This window comes from Eublepharis macularius, chromosome 12, assembly GCF_028583425.1.
Source record: "Eublepharis macularius isolate TG4126 chromosome 12, MPM_Emac_v1.0, whole genome shotgun sequence".
Classification (NCBI taxonomy): domain Eukaryota; kingdom Metazoa; phylum Chordata; class Lepidosauria; order Squamata; family Eublepharidae; genus Eublepharis; species Eublepharis macularius.
This window is the reverse complement of record NC_072801.1, coordinates 75,367,700-75,386,051: the sequence shown is the minus strand read 5'-3', so window position 1 is coordinate 75,386,051 and position 18,352 is coordinate 75,367,700. Positions and strand designations below refer to the sequence as shown.

The 18,352-nt window shown below is 46.9% G+C and overlaps 1 protein-coding gene across 1 annotated transcript; it reads right to left on the bottom strand.

Annotated features, from left to right (window-relative positions):
- Nucleotides 1–1,408: 1,408 nt before the first annotated feature.
- LOC129339963 (vomeronasal type-2 receptor 26-like) lies at nucleotides 1,409–8,961 on the bottom strand. Its single transcript, XM_054994523.1, has 4 exons — nucleotides 8,951–8,961; nucleotides 7,649–7,940; nucleotides 5,356–5,479; nucleotides 1,409–2,310 (listed from the first exon to the last, which is right to left on the bottom strand). Exons 1-4 carry the CDS (start codon nucleotides 8,959–8,961, stop codon nucleotides 1,409–1,411), a joined length of 1,329 nt encoding a protein of 442 aa, XP_054850498.1.
- Between the last annotated feature and the right edge of the window lie 9,391 nt (nucleotides 8,962–18,352).

Genomic DNA, 18,352 nt, shown 5'->3' with positions numbered 1-18,352 from the left:
TTGAGACCCAAATTGGCCAAATTGGTCACCAGAAGTTTGGGGCCAGGACTGAAAAAGCCCTGGCCCTGGTCGAGGCCAGCCAAGCCTCCCTGGGGCCAGAGACCCTGCGTAGGTGTTTTCCTGCTGATCTAAGTGTTCTCTAGGGTATGTACAGGGAGAGATGGTCCCTCAGGTATGCTGGCCCCAGTTCTTAAAACCAAAACCTTGAACCTGATCCAGAACTCCACAGGGAGCCAGTGCAGCTGCTGCAGGATCGGAGTGATGTGTGCCCTGTATGGTGTGCCCATCAGGACATGTGCTGCAGCTTTCTGGACCCGCTGCAATTTCCAAGTCAGACCCAAGGGAAGCCCTGCATAGAGCAAGTTACAGTAGTCTAGTCTGGAGGTTTCCGTTGCATGGATCACTGAAGCTAGGTCATGGGTTGATAGACAGTGTGCAAGCTGCCTGGATTATTGAAGATAAAAGGATGCAGACTGGGCAGCTGCCATGACCCGGCCCTCCATTTATAGGGAAGAGTCCAGTGTCAGTCCGAGACTCCTGACCGATGGAATGGGCACAAATGGTGCCCCATCAAAGGCTGGGAGCTGGATTCCCAACTGTAGCAGTGCACGGCCCAAGAACAGGACCTCCGTCTTCGCCTGATTCAGCCTCCAAAATAAAGTTGAAAAAGGCAACCCTTCTAAACAACCTGTAAAGAAATGTAACTATGTAAAAGAGGAGGACCCTAACACCTACAATTAATGAACAATAACTACACATACAAATACAAACCCAGTGAAAAACATTTTAATCTTCTGGGATATTTTAATCTCCCGGGACAGTGGCTGTCCTCAAACAGAGAAACTTCAAGGGGAGAGGACAACATGAAATTGTTGAAATAAGAGTTTATTCACAAATTCAGAACAATGGAAACCCCTTCCCCTCCTCAACAGAGACTTTGGGTTCCTATCTCTCTGTGGATGCTAATTTCTGCTCTTATCAGCTGCATTGTACCTTTACACCCTGAGGCCCTCCCCTGGAATATAAAGGCTCAAGGATCTCCATTCCTACTTGTGTCTGAAGAATGGAGCTCTGGCACTTGAAAGACACTCTGAAAACCTTGTTGGTCTCTAAAGTGCCACTGGATGAAAATCCTGTCTCCATACATACAATAGATGTAGAGGAGTTAGCCGTGTTAGTCTGTAGTAGCAGAATCAAAAAGAGTCCAGTAGCACCTTTAAGACTAACCAACTTTATTGTAGCATAAGCTTTCGAGAATCACAGTTCTCTTCGTCAGATGCAGATGCATGCATCTAACGAAGAGAACTGTGATTCTCGAAAGCTTATGCTACAATGAAGTTGGTTAGTCATAAAGGTGCTACTGGACTCTTTTTGATTTTTCATATATACAATAGAAGTCAACAATCCTTTAATGGTTTCTCCTGATCATCTTATCTCTGCTATTCAACTCAGGCCTCCGCATAATAATGTAGCATTTGGGGAAAAAAATACAACCCAGTAAGCCAGAACTAGAGGCTAAGATCGAGAATGCCTCCACAGCGACCATGTATTTCCCTTTGGTGCTCAGGTAGGTTGGAATAAAAGACACCCAAACACTGCAAAAGATCAGCATGCTGAAGGTGATGAACTTGGCTTCGTTGAAAGCGTCTGGCAGTTTCCTGGCTAGGAAAGCCACAGTCAGGCTGATGAGGGAGAGAAGTCCCAAGAAGCCCCAAACAATGTAAAACATGATGGCAGACCCTTCATTACATTCTGCGATAATCTCTGTTGTCAGTGACTGTGTGTCCAAATCTGGGAAGGGGGGAGAGGTTCCTAGCCATATTGCACAAATGCCTGCTTCAATAAGTGAACAGGAAAGGACAATAGAGATGGCAAGGCTTTTCCCCACCCACTTCCTCATGCTGGACCCCGGTTTGGTGGCCATGAAAGCGACAACCACAGTGACTGTTTTGGCCAACACGCAAGAAACAGCTACTGAGAAGATGATGCTGAAAACTGGTTGTCGGAGAAAGCAGGTCATCTTCCTAGGAAGTCCAAGGAATAGCAAAGAACTGAGGAAGCAGATCAGAAGGGAGACCAGAAGAATGTAGGTGATCTCCCAGTTGTTGGCTCGGACTATGGGGGTATTTCTGTGCTGAATAAAAATGGCCAGCACTAACACTGTGATCAGGGAAAAAGAAGTAGAAACTGAAGTTAAACAGATCCCTAAGGGTTCTTCAAAGGACAGGAAGGTTTTCTGTTTGGGAAGACACTGGTCTTGGTCCTTGCTTGGATATTGAAATTCTGGGCAGCTGATACAGTCAACCATATCTGTGAAAAAAGGGAAGAGTGGCTGTATCGGTATATATTCATGGTGGTCATTGGCCCAGTTTTCATGGGTCTATTCGAAGTGGGGGAAACATTGGAGGCAGGGCCATCTCCACTCTCAAGATCTACCTGCAAAACCCAGCTCTCTGTGTCCCTACTATAACAACAACAACTACTACAACTACAACCTTGTGCTTATATACCACTCCTGGACTTTTAAAGCATTTCTGTATCTGTTCTGCTTCCCGTGTTTGCAGGAGTTTCATACTTGCAAGGTAATCATGGGACGCAGTATTGATGTTTGTCTGTGCAGTCCTGATTTCCCCCCCTGCAAACATACTGCAATTTTATTTTGAAGCCATTGCCAAGACACATCTGGCCTGATTAAAGTCAGTGAGAAATCTATACTCCCCTTCTGCTTCTCCCCCCTCTCCTTTTCCCTGGGAGCTGATTGGTCTGTGCGGAATTAACCACTCCCACCCTCCTCAGCTCTCTGAACTCCTTTGCCGCCATTTTTATCAGTAAAGTGAAGTGAGGGCTGCTTCTCCATTGGCTTCCTTCTCCCAGGTATGCAAGCACTCTCATATTTTTTTCCAAAGCCAGGAATGATTCCAAATGTTGCTGCTTATTCCCTGCTGGCTTAAAAGCTAGGAAAGGGTTAAATGGCTGCTTTTCCCTTCCTCCCTTGAGGTATGTGCATACACTCTCTTTGCTATTTGCTAATGCAAATAACAACAACAACATTTTGCACAGCCATTTGCAAAACCAAATAGCAGGGAAGTTGCCAGGAGGGGATGAAGCAGCAGCATTTTAACCCTTTCCTGGCTTGGCTTTAAAAAAAAAGAGAGAGTGGAACAAGCACAAAAAGTACGTGTTTCCCCCCAGAACTCCACCATCAATTGCCTCTTCAGTGGGCATGGGACAGCCCAATCAGCAAATGATGATGGGTTCCAACATTGCAACGTTACTATGCATTCTCAATTTTTTTTTTAAATATGTGACATGAATTGCAAAGCCCAAAAAGCCCAAATTGCATTGAGGCTTCAAAGCCATCTAAAATGAAAAGCAAGACACAAAATCAAAACTGCCTCGGACAGTGTGGAACCTGCGGGTGCTATGCTGAAGCCATTGCAATTGCGGCAAACACTCATAAATAGCAGTTTAAACCGTAAGTGTGAAAAGTTAACAAGTCGGTGTCATTATTATCTCCACAACAATCTGTGAGGCAGATGGAGATGAGAGAGTACCAAGAGAACTGTGACTGACCCAAGGTCACCCAGCTTCAAGTGGAGGAGTGGGGATTCAAATCCAGCTCTCCAGATTAGAGTCCTGCCACTCTTCTTAACCACTACTCCAAACAGACTCTACACCTCTACTACAAACTGGCTTTAAGAGGTGAAGCAGGCGGTGAGGCTGGCATTTTCTGGGGCGCCACGTTGTCTTTGGAATCCCTTCCCCCTTGATATTCACCCATCTTTTAGGAGCCAGGACAAAATATACCATCTTATTTAGTCTTTTAATTAGAAGTTTTATCTTACTCACTTTTTAATGGTCTGCTTCTGGTCTGGAGAGTTTTTATGCCGCTTTTGTTCAATGGATTGTATTTAATGGCTTGTTGTTCTATATTAGAGAGCTGCTGTAGCACAGTGGTTAAGTGGTTTAGCTATGAATCAGCACTCTACTGGTTCGAATCCCACTACTACCATGAGCTCAGTAGGTGGCCATGGGTAAGGCATTCCTCTCAACCCCAGCTCCCCAGCTGTATTGTGGAGATAATAATAACACTAACTTGTTCACAGCTCTGAGTTAGGCACTAATCTGTCTAGAAGAGTGGTATATAAGCACAGTTGTTGTTGTTGTTGTTACATTATTTTAACTGCAAACTACCTCAAGATGGACTCTGAAGAGGGGGCATAGAAATAGACTAAATAAATAAATGGTCTTCATGTTTACAACCAGCACTCTACTGGTTCGAATTCCACTACTGCCATGACCTCAGCGGGAGGCCTTGGGTAAGCTGCTCCTCTCGGCTCCAGCTCTCCAGCTGTATTGTGGGGATAATGATAATACTAACTTGTTCACAGCTCTGGGTGGGGCACTAATCTGTCTAGAAGAGTGGTATATAACTGCTGCTGTTGCTGTTGTTATTTACATTGACCTAAAGATGCCTCTGAAGTTTTACAAACATGAGAATGAGCTCAGCACATTAAATGTATGACACTGATTATGCATCATCAGACACATAATCTTTCCTGTCACATAACCAGGGCTTTTTTTCTGTGAAAAGAGGTGGTGGAACTCAGTGGGTTGCCCTCATGGAAAATGGTCACATGGCTGGTGGCCCCGCCCCCGATCTCCAGACAGAGGGGAGTTTAGATTGCCCTCCATGCCGCTCCAGTGGTGCGGAGGGCAATCTAAACTCCCCTCTGTCTGGAGATCAGGGGGTGGGGCCACCAGCCATATGACCATTTTCAAGAGGTTCCAGAACTCCATTCCACCACGTTCCTGCTGAAAAAAAGCCCTGCACATAACACTCTATCCATTTCCCCCTTTTAGCTGCTGCTAAAGATACTGTGAATGCAGGTAATGTCAGGACCAATTGAAAAACACATAAACATTTGCTTCTGTTGTGTTCTATGAATAAGCTTGAAAACGTATTTCCCAGGACAAATATTTTGCTTGTTTGTTTGGGTACATTTTTATACCCTTTCTTTCTCACTGACAGCGAAGCTACAAGTGACAAATGGCACTTGAATGGCAAGTGTATTTCTTCCTGTTCACTTGCCCTCCACTCAATCCACTTGCCGTTCAAGTGTCATTCGTCATGTGTAGCTTGGCCCTCTGACTCAAGTAGATTACACAGTGTAAGTCAATACACTCAATAGCAGTGGCATGATTCTCTAAGCTGTTCAGCAGGAATACCTTGACCAATGAGTTAAAATGTTTGCATTTGCTCATGACATTAAGCCATTCAATGGTCAATGAATATTAGAAAACTGGATATGCTAACAGAGCAATCGTCAGCAGAGTTAACCCTTCTAGCCGTACCTTTCTGGTTTGAAATTTTCCCTTCTGGACAAGGAGCACAACTGTAGCAGCAAAATTTCTCCCCTTCCTTCTTCTTCTTGTGATAACCAGGGGGGCAGTAGTCATTGCACACAGAAAGGGGTGCCTGTCCAGAAAGAAATGCATTTTGCATTGCGTAAGTAAGCAAAGGAATAGTTGAAATAACATGATACAAAAAACTACAGTACTATTACCACCTCATCCTTGGCAGACATTATGCTTGCAGTCACTCACCTAGCTGGGGAAACAACTGAACTACCCAATCCCGCTCAGTATTCCATCGAGACAGGAATGACCCAAAGGAGCCATCTCTGACTCTAGAAGTAAATTTGACATGGTGTTCTCAGAACTACTGAATTATTACTTGGTTTTGCATATATACCTGCTTTAACTGTTGTGAGAAATAGATATATTTATGCCACAACCAATGAGAAACATATCTTCAGTGTTAATATGAAGAAAGTGATTATTTATTTATTATTAAGCTATATCTCCCAAAACATGGATCTACATGTGCAACAAGAATCATCCTTCAGGTGAGGAGATGGAACCTGCCACCTGAAGACCTGGGAATTTGTACCTGGTGAAAACCTTTTTGCCACACAATTAAATCCTCATCAACCATGATTTTTTCCTCTTCTATCTTTCCAACTTTCACTCTACGGAAAGACTGGTTTGGAAACGTGACTATGTTCATGATGTCAAATCCAGCTCCCATCTCTCTGTATTCATTAAAGGACACTGTTTCTCCAGCGGAGTTGTTAAACAAAATGCCTTGAAGAAATGGATGGATCTGGTTGAAAGAAAATGGTGATAATATATTAGACTCCCATGTAAGTTTCCAAAGATCTTTCCTTGTTTTCAAGCATCTATTAGTTTCGTCTATACATAGTCTGACGATGCAGCTCTCTTGCAGAGATGAAAGGCAGCTTACCTGAACTCCCGTAATTCCATACACAGAGACTGTCCCCTCCCCTCTGCAGCCATGGTAATGTGTGTCCATTATTCATGCTGGAAGAGGCTAGATGTGGTCTCACCTCATATATACTAACCTGTTCAAGACATTACCTGCCAAGGATGGAGATCTTTAACTTCTTGTTTTTTGCCATCTACCATTGGTATGTGATTGGATTCAGCTAAATACATGGCATGCAAAGCATGTGCCACAGCATAGACAGTGTTATAGATGCTATAGCTATGTCCAGTCATGCACATTTCAAAAAGAGACCCAGGAAGACCCTCTAGACTCTCCTCTCCAGTACACGTTTCATTGACATTTACGGGCTCCTGGGCATTTAGAAATGAACAATCAAATGCTTGCTCCCAAAAATCTTTGAAAAAACCATCTCTTTGTGTCCCCCAACGATTGACATTCTGAAGAAATTTCTGGAATCCCGGAGGCTCATTTGAGTGAATGACGAAGGAAATGGCTCCATGGAAGAACTGGAAATCAGAGCCCCTTTGAAGGCCTGTTGCTGCAAAATCAACCTGGCCTGTCAGAATCCACACTTTTCTAAACGATGTACGTTCCATAAATTTATGATCAATTAAGAACATAAAAGTAATCATCCTTACAATGGTCCTAGATTCTCCATACAGGATAAATGTACTAGCCGTGCTCTCTGCAAAAGGTAGGTATGCATATAAAATGAAGTCAGCCATTTCATATAAGGTATCCCAACTGGCTTGGTTTGGGATTCTTTTTGTAAAGGCCAAACAGATTCCATTGTGGGAAAATAATGGATCCATGGACTGCAAGAAATGTTCTCCGTTGTCATCATCCACAGCATAAAGCCCAAGCCATGTCCATCGGAAATGGAGAAGTAATCTAATAATCCCCATGTATTGCTCGGCTTCATTCGATACCGTTCGGTAAAAGGAAAGGGGCTCTGATTTATCATCATCCCATACTGCAAATGATTCATATGTAAGCTAAAAATAAATGATATTTACAGATGAATTAAGGATATGTTTTGATCTTTATGCAATGCATATTATCTGAAGGACCTAGATAGAGGTCATGTCAAGAACTCTTGATCAACAGTCATGGGATTTATGATCTTTGCAAAGAAATCTGGAAACATCTCCTCACTTTTCCCTCTACATTTTAATGCCCTTCCACTAGCTTCGTCTGCATTGTACAACCCTTCATTTGGTTTGGATCTTTTAGGCCTAAGATAAGACTTTACTGTTTGGCCTGACAAAAATCTCTCTTCCTTATCAACCACCAGATGTACTTTGTCAAGTCACTTACATTCCTTTGTATAGATCCTACCTGTGGAATCTTGTATAGATCCAGGATTTCTGCCATGCGGAAGGTTATGTCAGCATTCAGTCCCCCAATGACAACAATGAGGTTTTTCTGTCTGTCACATTTGTAGTTAGGAATGAATATATGCCATTTGAAGAGCAGGTCCAGAGTAGTCCGATAGGTCATCCTTGCATCGTAGTAGCTGTCATAGATGTGGAACCCGAAAGTGATATTGGGCAAGATGCTGGAATTCTCGTTGATCTCATTTACAGCAAATGCCAAGGCCAGGGCATGCTGGTGGAACTTGGTCACCACACTGCAAATAGAATTAAATGCTGTTTTAACAGACAATTCTGAAGTGCACCAAGGCATTTCACTACAATACAAGTTTATTCTGGCTCCAATATAAATGAGCCAGTAGAAGGGTTGGATTTATATTTGTATTTCTGATCTAATAATCCTCCTCCTCTTAGATTCAAGTAATAATGTTGGGGCTGCACAACACCAGCATTGCTTATCAGGATTGTACTTGGTTGTGTCCAAGTAAACATCACGAGAGGGCTTCAGGACTGCAATCTATAGAGGTAAGGAAGCTGTCCGTTGAAAAGAGCAGGGGATACAGGCTGTGAGGAATACAAGAGAAGATAGTTCATCATAGGGCAACACGGTAGAAAGCTCCAACTCAAATGGTAGAATGGAAGAAATGCCAATGGAGACAGCTGGAATTCCTTACTCTGGGATGTCCAACAACTCTTGAGAAGGATTTCTTTGGAAGGATGGTTTGTGAAACTGGTAATATATTTGCGAAAGAAGGCCACCAATGAGGAGGTTCCCTGATTGAAACCACTCATGTGGAACATGGAGGGGATCCTGCATGGAGCACCTCATAGACCCTATGATGTAACCCAACTGAAGCAGAAGAAATGGAAACATCACTGTTCCTAAAGTCCTCAGCGACACTGCTTCTGTTTAGACCCGGACTCTTCTGTATCCACCTACAGCATTGCCTGGTGCATTTCTCAATGTTTCGACTTTAGATTTAGTGCCAGCATGGTGAGCCAATGCATGCCTTGAATGCCAGATAGATATCAGCAAGCTGAGCTCCATGTCTGTCTCAGTGGTAATGACTGAGATTGGGCTAACAGAGTTTCAGAGACTGTGCTAACTATGCCTGGTTCCTCTTACTCTAAGCTCTCTTGGCGACACATAGACATTTTATACCACTTTCAGATTTCCTTGTTTTCCTGCTCCTTCTGAAAAAGGAGCTTTGAGATGCTGAACCACAAAATTATCGTGATTTGGATCATTCCTAGGGGAGATGATTACCTGTAAAGCATTTACGCTCTGAGCAGCATGTTGTAAATCAAAAACATGTTCAATATCAACCTGACCTCAGTTCTCTTTTTCTCCTGGGTGTGTGTGACTGAGTTTCAAGATTTCCATGGTGAGCAAACTCCGACAGAAGTTCTGACAGGAAGAACTCTGTCCAACTAGAATTGATTGAAGTGACAAGAGTCAAGATCACACAATAGCTACAACAATAAAAAGACTGTCCATCTGTCTGTTCATCCATCCATCTGTCCAAATGTGCCTGGCCTAACACCTTCACAAATAAAGCTAATCCTAAAGTCGGTCAAAAACTAAACCTCTGCTCACCACAGTTTTTCCTATTGGATGCTATGGTTCATTCATTTGTTTATTACAGTCCCTGACCAGGGAAAAAAATAGAAAACACAGAAAAAAGCAAAATATGCCGTACGAGATAAAATAGATCTGGACCCTAATACATAATATCAAAAACAACCCTATCTGCCATATTAAAAATAATCCATCAAAATCAAACAGCTAAAAATATAATGGTGCAATACTTAACCAGAAGGCCAGTGTATGCTGACCGCCTAGGACGCTATTGTAGCAGCCCGAAGTGATCAAGGATTGAGACCGACAAAAGATCAGGAAGGAATGCAGGTTTATTAGCCAGCTGGGAACTCAGCGTGACTTTGTCACAAAGGACTGAGCCCCCCCCCCTTCAATTCAAACTTTCTTTTTATACATAAATAAAAAGGCCAAAACAGCTTAATCACGTGCATACATGTTACGTGCCTCTTCATTGGTTACACACAGTATTTGGTTACATCAGTATTCAGTTACTTGTTGATTACATACAATTACTTCTGATATTTGGCAGATACAAGATACAAATTGGCAAGAAGCTTTAACTTGGCTTGATTTACTATGAGCTATGAAGCTATCTTCCAAACGAGCTGTGACCCAGACTCATGAACAGCCAAGGAATGCATTTCCCTCTCAGGGCCAAGCTACAAATGACGAATGACACTTGAACGGCAAGTGGATTGAGTGGAGGGCAAGTGAACAGGGAGAAATACACTTGTCGTTCAAGTGTCATTCGTCACTTGTAGCTTGGCCCATACTCCCAGCAATTCCTTTCCTGTGCTGAACAGATATGCTTTCGATTGAGACCAGCTATTTTGAACATCATTACAGTGGCCAATTGTTTCACCGCAGACTATCTGTCACAGCTTCTCTATATTGTCTTTCTCTTAGACTGAGGGAGAAGGGAACCTGCTTTTTCTTTAGGAATGGATATGGCAAGGGTTATGTACCTTACTGCACACATGCTATGTTTTCTTAAATCCTGTCACACAGGGTGTCTATTTTGGCATACAAACATGTGTGTGTTTGGGAGGGGGTGTTGGCCACTGAATTAACTCCCTCTTTTTAAAAATAATTTTGTAGCATGTGGTATCACAGGCACAAAAATACCACAGCAGAATCAGCAGCTGTCAAGGAGTTCTGCTGGAGGAAAAACTTGGAGGGCTTTGAAGAAATGCTTGTATGGCTTTAGAGAAACAAGCGAAGCACCATTTTGAGTTGGATATGGATTTGCAGCAAGGTGAAAATTTTTGTGCTTTGACGTTTCTGTGACATGATCCCCATTGCAAATACCACAGGCTTACTAGTATGTTTTAAATATCACCATCTCTCGGAACCCAAAGGACAGTCAATGGGAAGGTTGTCCCTCATTCCAGTTGCTGCTGTTCAAGACGTGTTTGTGCTCAGGAAATCACTGACACCTTTCCTGTTATATACTAGAACTCCAAAATTTGGATTTGGGGAATGTTGGAAGTATCTCTTATTTATCGCATTAAGAAATATTGATTTCTCTACCCAAAATTATAAAGTGGATCTAGGCTATGAGTAGACTTTTTTTCAGTACAGATGTTGTGAGACATTTTCAGCAGTTGTAGAAAGGCTGGATATAGTGTGTGTGCATGTGTGTGTAATTTGCAGTCTTGAACTAAGAATTACAGTGCAATCCTAAACTGAGTTATGCCAGTCTAAGCCCATTGATTTCAATGGGCTTAGACTGGAGTAATTTTTCTTAGGATTGCACTGTTAGTGTCAGTAATATTGTCTTCTAAGTAAACATGCTTAGGGCTGTTCTTAATATCAGCAGACCACTGCACAGAATTCCCAATCAAGCAGATGTTTTCATTTAGTTTAATTTTTTGCATTCATTTGCCATGGAAACATGGCACCTGCTTATCATCCTGTTATGGGGCAGGAAAGACTCTCAGGTCTGAGCAAAATAACCTAAATCCTTCCTGGCTGCTTTGAGTCCAAACTTTGCAGAAGTAATTATCTCCCCCGGAATTAACCTAACAATTATAATTTGTTCACCTGGCAGAAACTCCAGCAGCTGTTCAGAAAAAGCCAGAAATTAATCAATGATGAAAACTGTTATTTTTGAAAAGTCTGCCAAAGAGATCTGAGGAAAAGAAGCAGTCAGGCCTCTGTTACCTTGATTGTCCACATTTTGGTTTGCTGAACTTGCAATCAGATCTCTTGCAATCTTGAACCGGCATCCAAAAGCATGCATTTTTACTCCACTGACCCTTTGAAAAAGATTAATGAATTCCCATGTTGACAATGTGTTGGCTACCTTCCAAGGTAGCCTGTTTAAGTCAGGCAGAGAATTGTCATCTAGTGACCAACAACACTGCCAGGGTGTTGAGGGTAGTGCTAACCTCCCATGGCCTGTAGAGCAGATACTAGGAAGTGTTCCCTGAAAAATCCTCTCCCTGTTCCCCAGGAATGCTACCAGCCAGGGGATCTCCTCATCGATGGGATTGCTTCTCAGTTCGTTTACCAATTTCATGCGCCAACTTCCATCAACTTTCTTCTCAGGAACTATTTAAAGTTCCAAAGTAAGGAAATATGTGCCTCCTGACTTCTTATGAGCTTTACCAGACCAGAAATCATTCATAAAAGTGTTAAGATGCTCTAAGAAAGTATATGAAGGCATCCCCACTGGTCTTGGCATCCCTCCTTTCCAGTAACTTTCTGACGCATTCTGCTTGCCGCAGAACTTGACTTTCTTTCTTCATAGACTTTCTTTTTAAGTCTTGTCTTATTCATAACACAGAGAGCCATGGGATGCATCCTGTGGGAGATTTCCACACACAAAAGGGGCTTTGTGCAAGTGTGAAAATTACTCCTTGCTATCTGCTCCATCAAGTGAAAGAGATTGTATCCCCACAATCTTTTTTGTGCATGTAAGATATACTGTGCCCTGACCTGGATAGCCCAAGAGAGACTGATCTCATCAGATCTCAGAAACCAAGCAGGGTCAGCCTTGGTTAGTAATTGGATGGGAGACCTCCAGTGAAGACCAGAGTTGCTTCTATACCTATAAAAGAGAAAGCGTGTTCCTGATGACTCACCTCGATTCCACTGCGCAGGCACACTCTCACATGCCCCTAGCAGGGATAAGAGGCAAGTCCTCGGCAACAGGGCTTGTCAAGGAGGCTGGAGCAGGAGTGCGCGATGCTGCCTGCTCCCCTCTCTCTCCCCTCCCCATGCATCCATCTGCCCAGTTCGGCCCTGAATGGAGCCCAACTGGGTGGCTGGCAGGCACAAGAGCGCACCAAGCTGTCGGCTCCCCTCCACCCCCGCCGCACCCCCACTGCCTTCTCCCCTTGCCCCCCCAACCCTACTGTGTGCCCTGCACCTGCCAACCTTTTGTTGCCTGCCTTCTCCCTGCCTGCCTTCTCTCTCCCGGCATTGCTCCCAGCAGCCCTCCCATGGCTCCAGCGTAGAGTTGCCAGCTTCCAGGTGGTGGCTGGTGTCTGGAGATCTCCAGGAATTGCAACAGCTCTCTAGGCCACAGAGATCAGTTGCCCTGAAGAAAATGGCTACTTGGAAAGGAGGACTCTATGGCATTATAACCTGATGAGGGGCCTACTCTCCCCAAACCCTAACTTTGCCAGGCTTCACTCTCCCCCATAATCTGCAGGAATTTCACAACTTGGAGCTGGCAACCCTACTCCAGCCAACCAGTTCCACCCAAATGGAGCCAAACTGGGTGGCTGCACACCAGGCTGCTTGCCTCACCTCCCCCCAAAAGGGCTCCTGCAGCTCCAGCCACCCAGTTTGGCCCGAAGAGGGCCAAACCGGGCATCTGTCAGGTGCAGAAGCACTCCAGGGCACTTGCCTCCCCATTGGAGCACTGGGGAGGGGGAAATTGCCCTGCCCTCCCCTGCCCCGATCAAGGTGCTGGTGGGAGGCAATGCCCAGCCCAGCAGCCCTGCCCTCTCCCCACCTCGATCAGATGTGGCATTGCCTGGCCCACCTGCCCTGCCTTCCTAGAGCCCATTGTATTGTTTCCCTACAATGGGCTTTGTTACTAGTAATGTGATAATGAGATTGATTCCTGACTAGGAAGTTGCCTGACAGTTTTAATGAAGCCAAGTTGATCACCTTCAGCATGCTGATCTTTTGTAGTATTTGCCTATCTTTTGGTCCAAGCTACCAGAGCACCAAAGGAAAATGCATGGTAGCCATAGAGATCTTGGCTTCCAGTGCTGGGTTACTGTGCTGTATCCCCCCCCCCCACAAAAATGTTACATTTTGCTAGCTTGCTAGCTGATTTTAGGTCAGTCACAGATTCTCAGAGCTCTCTCAGCCCCACCCACCTCACAGGGTGATTGTTGTGGGAATAATGATGACATACTTTATAAATCGCATTGAGTGGATTTTATGTTGTCCTGAAGGGCAGTACATAATTCAAATGTTATTATTGCTATTATTATTGTTCAGAGAGGTCAGTAGAGCTAGCAAGACTAGATAGGTCAGTTCCTAGATCCTTCCTCCTGTCTTTGCAGTTACACCTTTATTTATCCACAATGCTACTCTTAGAGGTTCCTTCCTTCCAGCAAACTCCTTCTCTTCCTCCTTTTCCCCCTCTAAGTGCCCCAAGGACAGGATGCTGTCTCCAATGTCTCTCTTTCCAATCTCAGGTCGATAGCCAGAATCCTTTCTCTATGTTCCTTTACAATCAAGGACTTCTATTTCTCTTTGAAACCAACAAGCCTCATGTTAGGGTTGCCGGCTTCAGCCTGGGAAATTCCTGGAGATTAGGGGATGGAGCTTATGGAGGGTGAGGTTTGCGGAGTATAGAGGGCTTATCTAGGAATTGATTCCAACAAGTCCCCCTTCCAAAGCTGCCATTTCCTCCAGAGGATTTGATCTCTTCAGTCTGGGAGTCAGCTAGGATTCCAGGAGAACTTCTGGCCCCATTTAAGATTGGTAACCCTGTCTCTTGTGGACTTAATTGCTAAAGCAACATCCCCCTTTGGCAGCATGCAACCAACTCCAGGATTAAAAGGTTAATGGGCTCCAGCCCAGAACCCAACTGTCTAACATTAGGCACACATGCAATCAAGTTGGTTTAACTGAATTTAATTGAATTGAATAAAGAGATTTTGAATTTGACTGCCCATAAAAAGGCACTCCCGGTGCGCGCCCGCGCGCCTCCCCGGGTGCCTCCATTTGCCCTCATGCACGGAGGGGAGCGGACAGCTTTCCCGGGCATCCGGGTGCCTGTCTGGGGCGGGGCTTGTAGCCGTTATAGGCTTCCCCGCCTTTCCTCCTCCGTGCAGTCCTCGGGCAAGCTCGTGGAGGGAGGACGTGCGGCCGTGACTGCTCGCATCGGGCCTGCACGCCTGGCCGGCGCTGTTTGCATCGACTCGACTGCTCCGGCTTGGGCCGGCGGGCTTTGGGGCTGCTCTGCTCGCCGGTGCTTTTGCACGGCGGTGACGGCGGGTTCCTCTGCGGGCTTCCCTTCTTGGCGGCGCTGGCGGCTAGGTTTTTTCAGTGGAGCCTTCCGGCATCGAGGCAGCGTCAGGGCAGGAGCCTCCTTCGGGGCAGCGCTGCTTTTCCCGGCGGCGTTTGCCTCCGGACCTCCGCCGCTGCGCCTCACCTTCTCCGGGCCTGCAGAGGCTTACGGAGTCACGATAAGTGGGGCATTTGAGGGACGGGGGAGAGGTTTCGAGTTTGTGGCGCCTGAAGGGGGTACTTTTCGGAGTCTGTTTCTGCCTGTTGCCCCCCCCCATCTTTTCCCCAGGCTGATACTCTTCCAAGGGTGCTTGCTGGTTTACCCCCCCCCCCTTCCTTTGGGTAGGGAGCTGGTTCCTGGTGGGGCTGGCTGTTATATAAGGGGTGGTTTCTTGATTTCTGCTGCCCTGAGTATTTAGGGGCTTTGAGGGCCTCGTTTCTCTGCAGCCTCAGTTGGTAGGCTAGGGGCAATTTAGGTTTCTGGGGCTCCTTTGGGCTTCCCTGTCAGTATGCCTTACAAGAAGGGTGTGGGGACTAGCAAAGGCAAGCAGCCTGCTAGGCGCCCTGCTGCCAAGCGGCCATTGCCTGCGCCTTCCTCGGATGAGGAGGACGTGGAGGCTGCTAGGCAGGAGATCTTGGCCAAGTTGGCCGCTCTTGAAAATGCTGGTGGTGGCTCGTCTAGGCAAGTGGCTGGGTATCGGGCTGGCCGAGCGTCTAAAAGAGTTTCCCAGGCCACTTTTCAACGGGAGGTCCTCACACGTCTCTCTGCTTTGGAAGGCTCGGCAGGTGGCGACTCTGGTGAAGGGAGGAAGCAGCACGAAGACCGGGAGGCCATAGGGACCACTGCGCAAGTGGAGGAGGAGGAGGTCGCTGAGGTGGCTGAGATGCCTCCAATAGCAGTTGCAGTGGATCCGTCTGATCAGGAGGGTAAGTCTCCCGCACCACATGCATCACACTCTTGGCCCTGGGGGCCTATTGGTTCAGCTGCCAATCCAGTTGGTTGGGGATCCCAGTTTGTACACACCCCGGCTGCTGGGTCGGCTATTTGGCCTGGACCCTCCTACCAGCAGCAGCCGGTTGGGATGGGCCAATTGCAGCCCTGGGGTCAACAGACCCTATCAGTGCAACAGGGGTTTTCTCCTTGTTCAGCTCCAGCACAGCCTCGGCTAATGCTGTTTGCGGCGTTCAACCCTTTGGGCAACCCCAAGGCTTTTGGCCTACCTATCAAGTGGGGCCTTACTATCAACCTACTCCCCTTGGGGCTTTGCCATACAGGGCTACTCCGTTTGGGGATACAGCGCTCCCCTTGGGAGACCATTTGACACCGGCTACCAGGGATAAGATCTTGCGTGGCGAGTTTGTTGATATCTTTACCCTTCTTTTCCGGGAGTTGGAAAAGAAGGATAAGGAGGAGATGGATGAACGCGACAAGGAGAGGCTTAAAAGACGCAAAGTTGACCGTACCTGGGCTAATTGGCTTCCTGGTATGCTGATTTATGCCGGGGTTATTGCCCGGGCTCAGCCTCAGAGGGCATCCTCCTTGTTTCAATATATTGATATTGTGTACAGGGGATATACGGACTTCGTCGGTGCTGCTTGGATGCAGTACGACGAAGAATTCCGTATGCGAGCCGCTGCCGATCCCACGCTACCTTGGGATCGGATCCACCAGCAGCTCTGGCTTCAGTTGATGGCCCCAGCCAAGCCCAATTTGGGCGATAGGGCGGATAGTGGTCATTTGTTGCAGAGACTTAGCACCCCTTCTGGTACCCGCGCCTCAGCGGGGCAGTCGGTTCAGCCCCGGCTGCTTTGTTGGGAATTTGCATACCAAGGCGTGTGTGCTAGGAAGGGGTGTGGGTTCAAGCACGAGTGCCCGCGTTGCAGGGGTTCCCATTCCTTCTCTGCCTGCCCCCGCCCCAAACCTCGGGGGGGAGGTAGGCGCCCCGGGGGTGGGTCAGCTCAGTCTGCGGCTGACAAGGGGTCCTACCCCCATAAATCTGAGAACACTGGCTAATCTTTTGCGGCGGTACCCAGATCGCGCAGCGGCGCAGTACCTGTTAGATGGTTTTACACACGGCTTCCGCATTCCCTTTCAGGGCCCTCGGGCCCCTTTCATGTCGTCAAATTTGCGTTCAGTGAGCGGCATGGAAGATATTGTTAGTCATAAAATTGCCAAAGAATGTGCTGAAGGGCGGGTTTTAGGCCCTTTCGCGGCTCCTCCGGTGCCTAACTTGAGGGTGTCCCCTCTGGGTGTAGTACCTAAGAAGGCTCCGGGTGAGTATCGCTTGATACATCACCTGTCCTTTCCCAGGGGGGACTCCGTCAATGATGCCATTCCGGAGCATTTGTATACCGTTCGGTACACGTCTTTTGACGAGGCAGTAAGGATGGTTCAGCACAATGGTCCGGGTGCGGAGATGGCGAAATGCGACATTAAGTCTGCCTTTCGTCTTCTTCCGGTCCACCCTGGGGACTTTGAGCTGTTAGGTTTTTCTTTCAATGGCCAATTTTATATGGATAGGGCACTCCCTATGGGGTGCTCGGTTTCCTGCTCGGCCTTTGAAAAATTTAGTTCCTTTTTGGAGTGGGCCTTCCGTCAGAGGCTGCGATGCCGTGACTCCGCCCACTACCTTGATGATTTTATTTTTTGTGGTCCCCGTGGAACGGGCCAATGCGCCCGGTTATTGGTGGGCTTTATGGCCTTAGCTGAAGAGCTGGGAGTCCCCCTGGCCCACGAAAAAACTGAGGGTCCAGCTCAGGTCCTTACGTACCTGGGGATTGAGATAGATACTGTGGCGCAGACTTTTCGTCTGCCATTTGCTAAGGTGGCTGATCTACGTGCGCGCTTGGTGGCGCTCTTGGGCAAGCAGAAGGCTTCTCTCCGCGAGCTCCAGCAGCTTGTGGGCCACCTGAACTTCGCATGTAAGGCCGTTGCGCCAGGACGTGCCTTTTTGAGGCGCCTGTGCGAGGCTATGTCTGGTCTTCGCCTTCCCCATCATAGGGTTAGGCTGTCGCAGGGGGTCAGGGAGGACCTCAAAGTTTGGGAGGACTTTCTCTCGTCATTTAATGGTGTTACGATGTGGCGAGAGGAGTTGCTGTTAGAGGCCGAGTTGCGGGTGGCATCGGATGCCTCTGGGGCCACGGGCTTCGGTGTCTTTTTCCGGGGTCACTGGTGCGCTGAATCCTGGCCGGCAGTTTGGCACACTGAAGGTATTACCAAGGATTTGACATTTTTGGAATTTTTTCCAATCTTGGTAGCGCTCTGGCTGTGGGGGGAGGAGCTTGCCAATCATGCGGTCCACTTTTGGTGCGACAACATGGCTGTTGTGCATGTGATCAATTCCCTCTCAGCCCGATCGCCCAGGGTCATGAGACTGGTCAGGCCATTCACGCTCCGGTGCCTTCGGCTGAACATTATGTTCAGGGCGAGACATGTCCCCGGCATTGATAATGGTGTGGCAGATGCTCTGTCTTGCCAGCAGATGGAGCGGTTTCGTCAGCTCGCCCCGGGGGCCGATGCCTTGCCATGCCCGATGCCACAGGAGTTGTGGAGTCTTGGAGGGACGAAGTCCGCAGAGCCATCCGTTTAGC

Bases quoted from the DNA above. Each gene is read 5' to 3' on its own strand.
- LOC129339963 (XM_054994523.1), bottom strand. The intron at 5,480-7,648 runs GTAGGATCTATA...CTTTCTGGACAG, and splicing joins ATCTATACAAGATTCCACAG to GCACCCCTTTCTGTGTGCAA. The intron at 2,311-5,355 runs GTACGGCTAGAA...CTTTTTTCACAG, and splicing joins GAAAATTTCAAACCAGAAAG to ATATGGTTGACTGTATCAGC.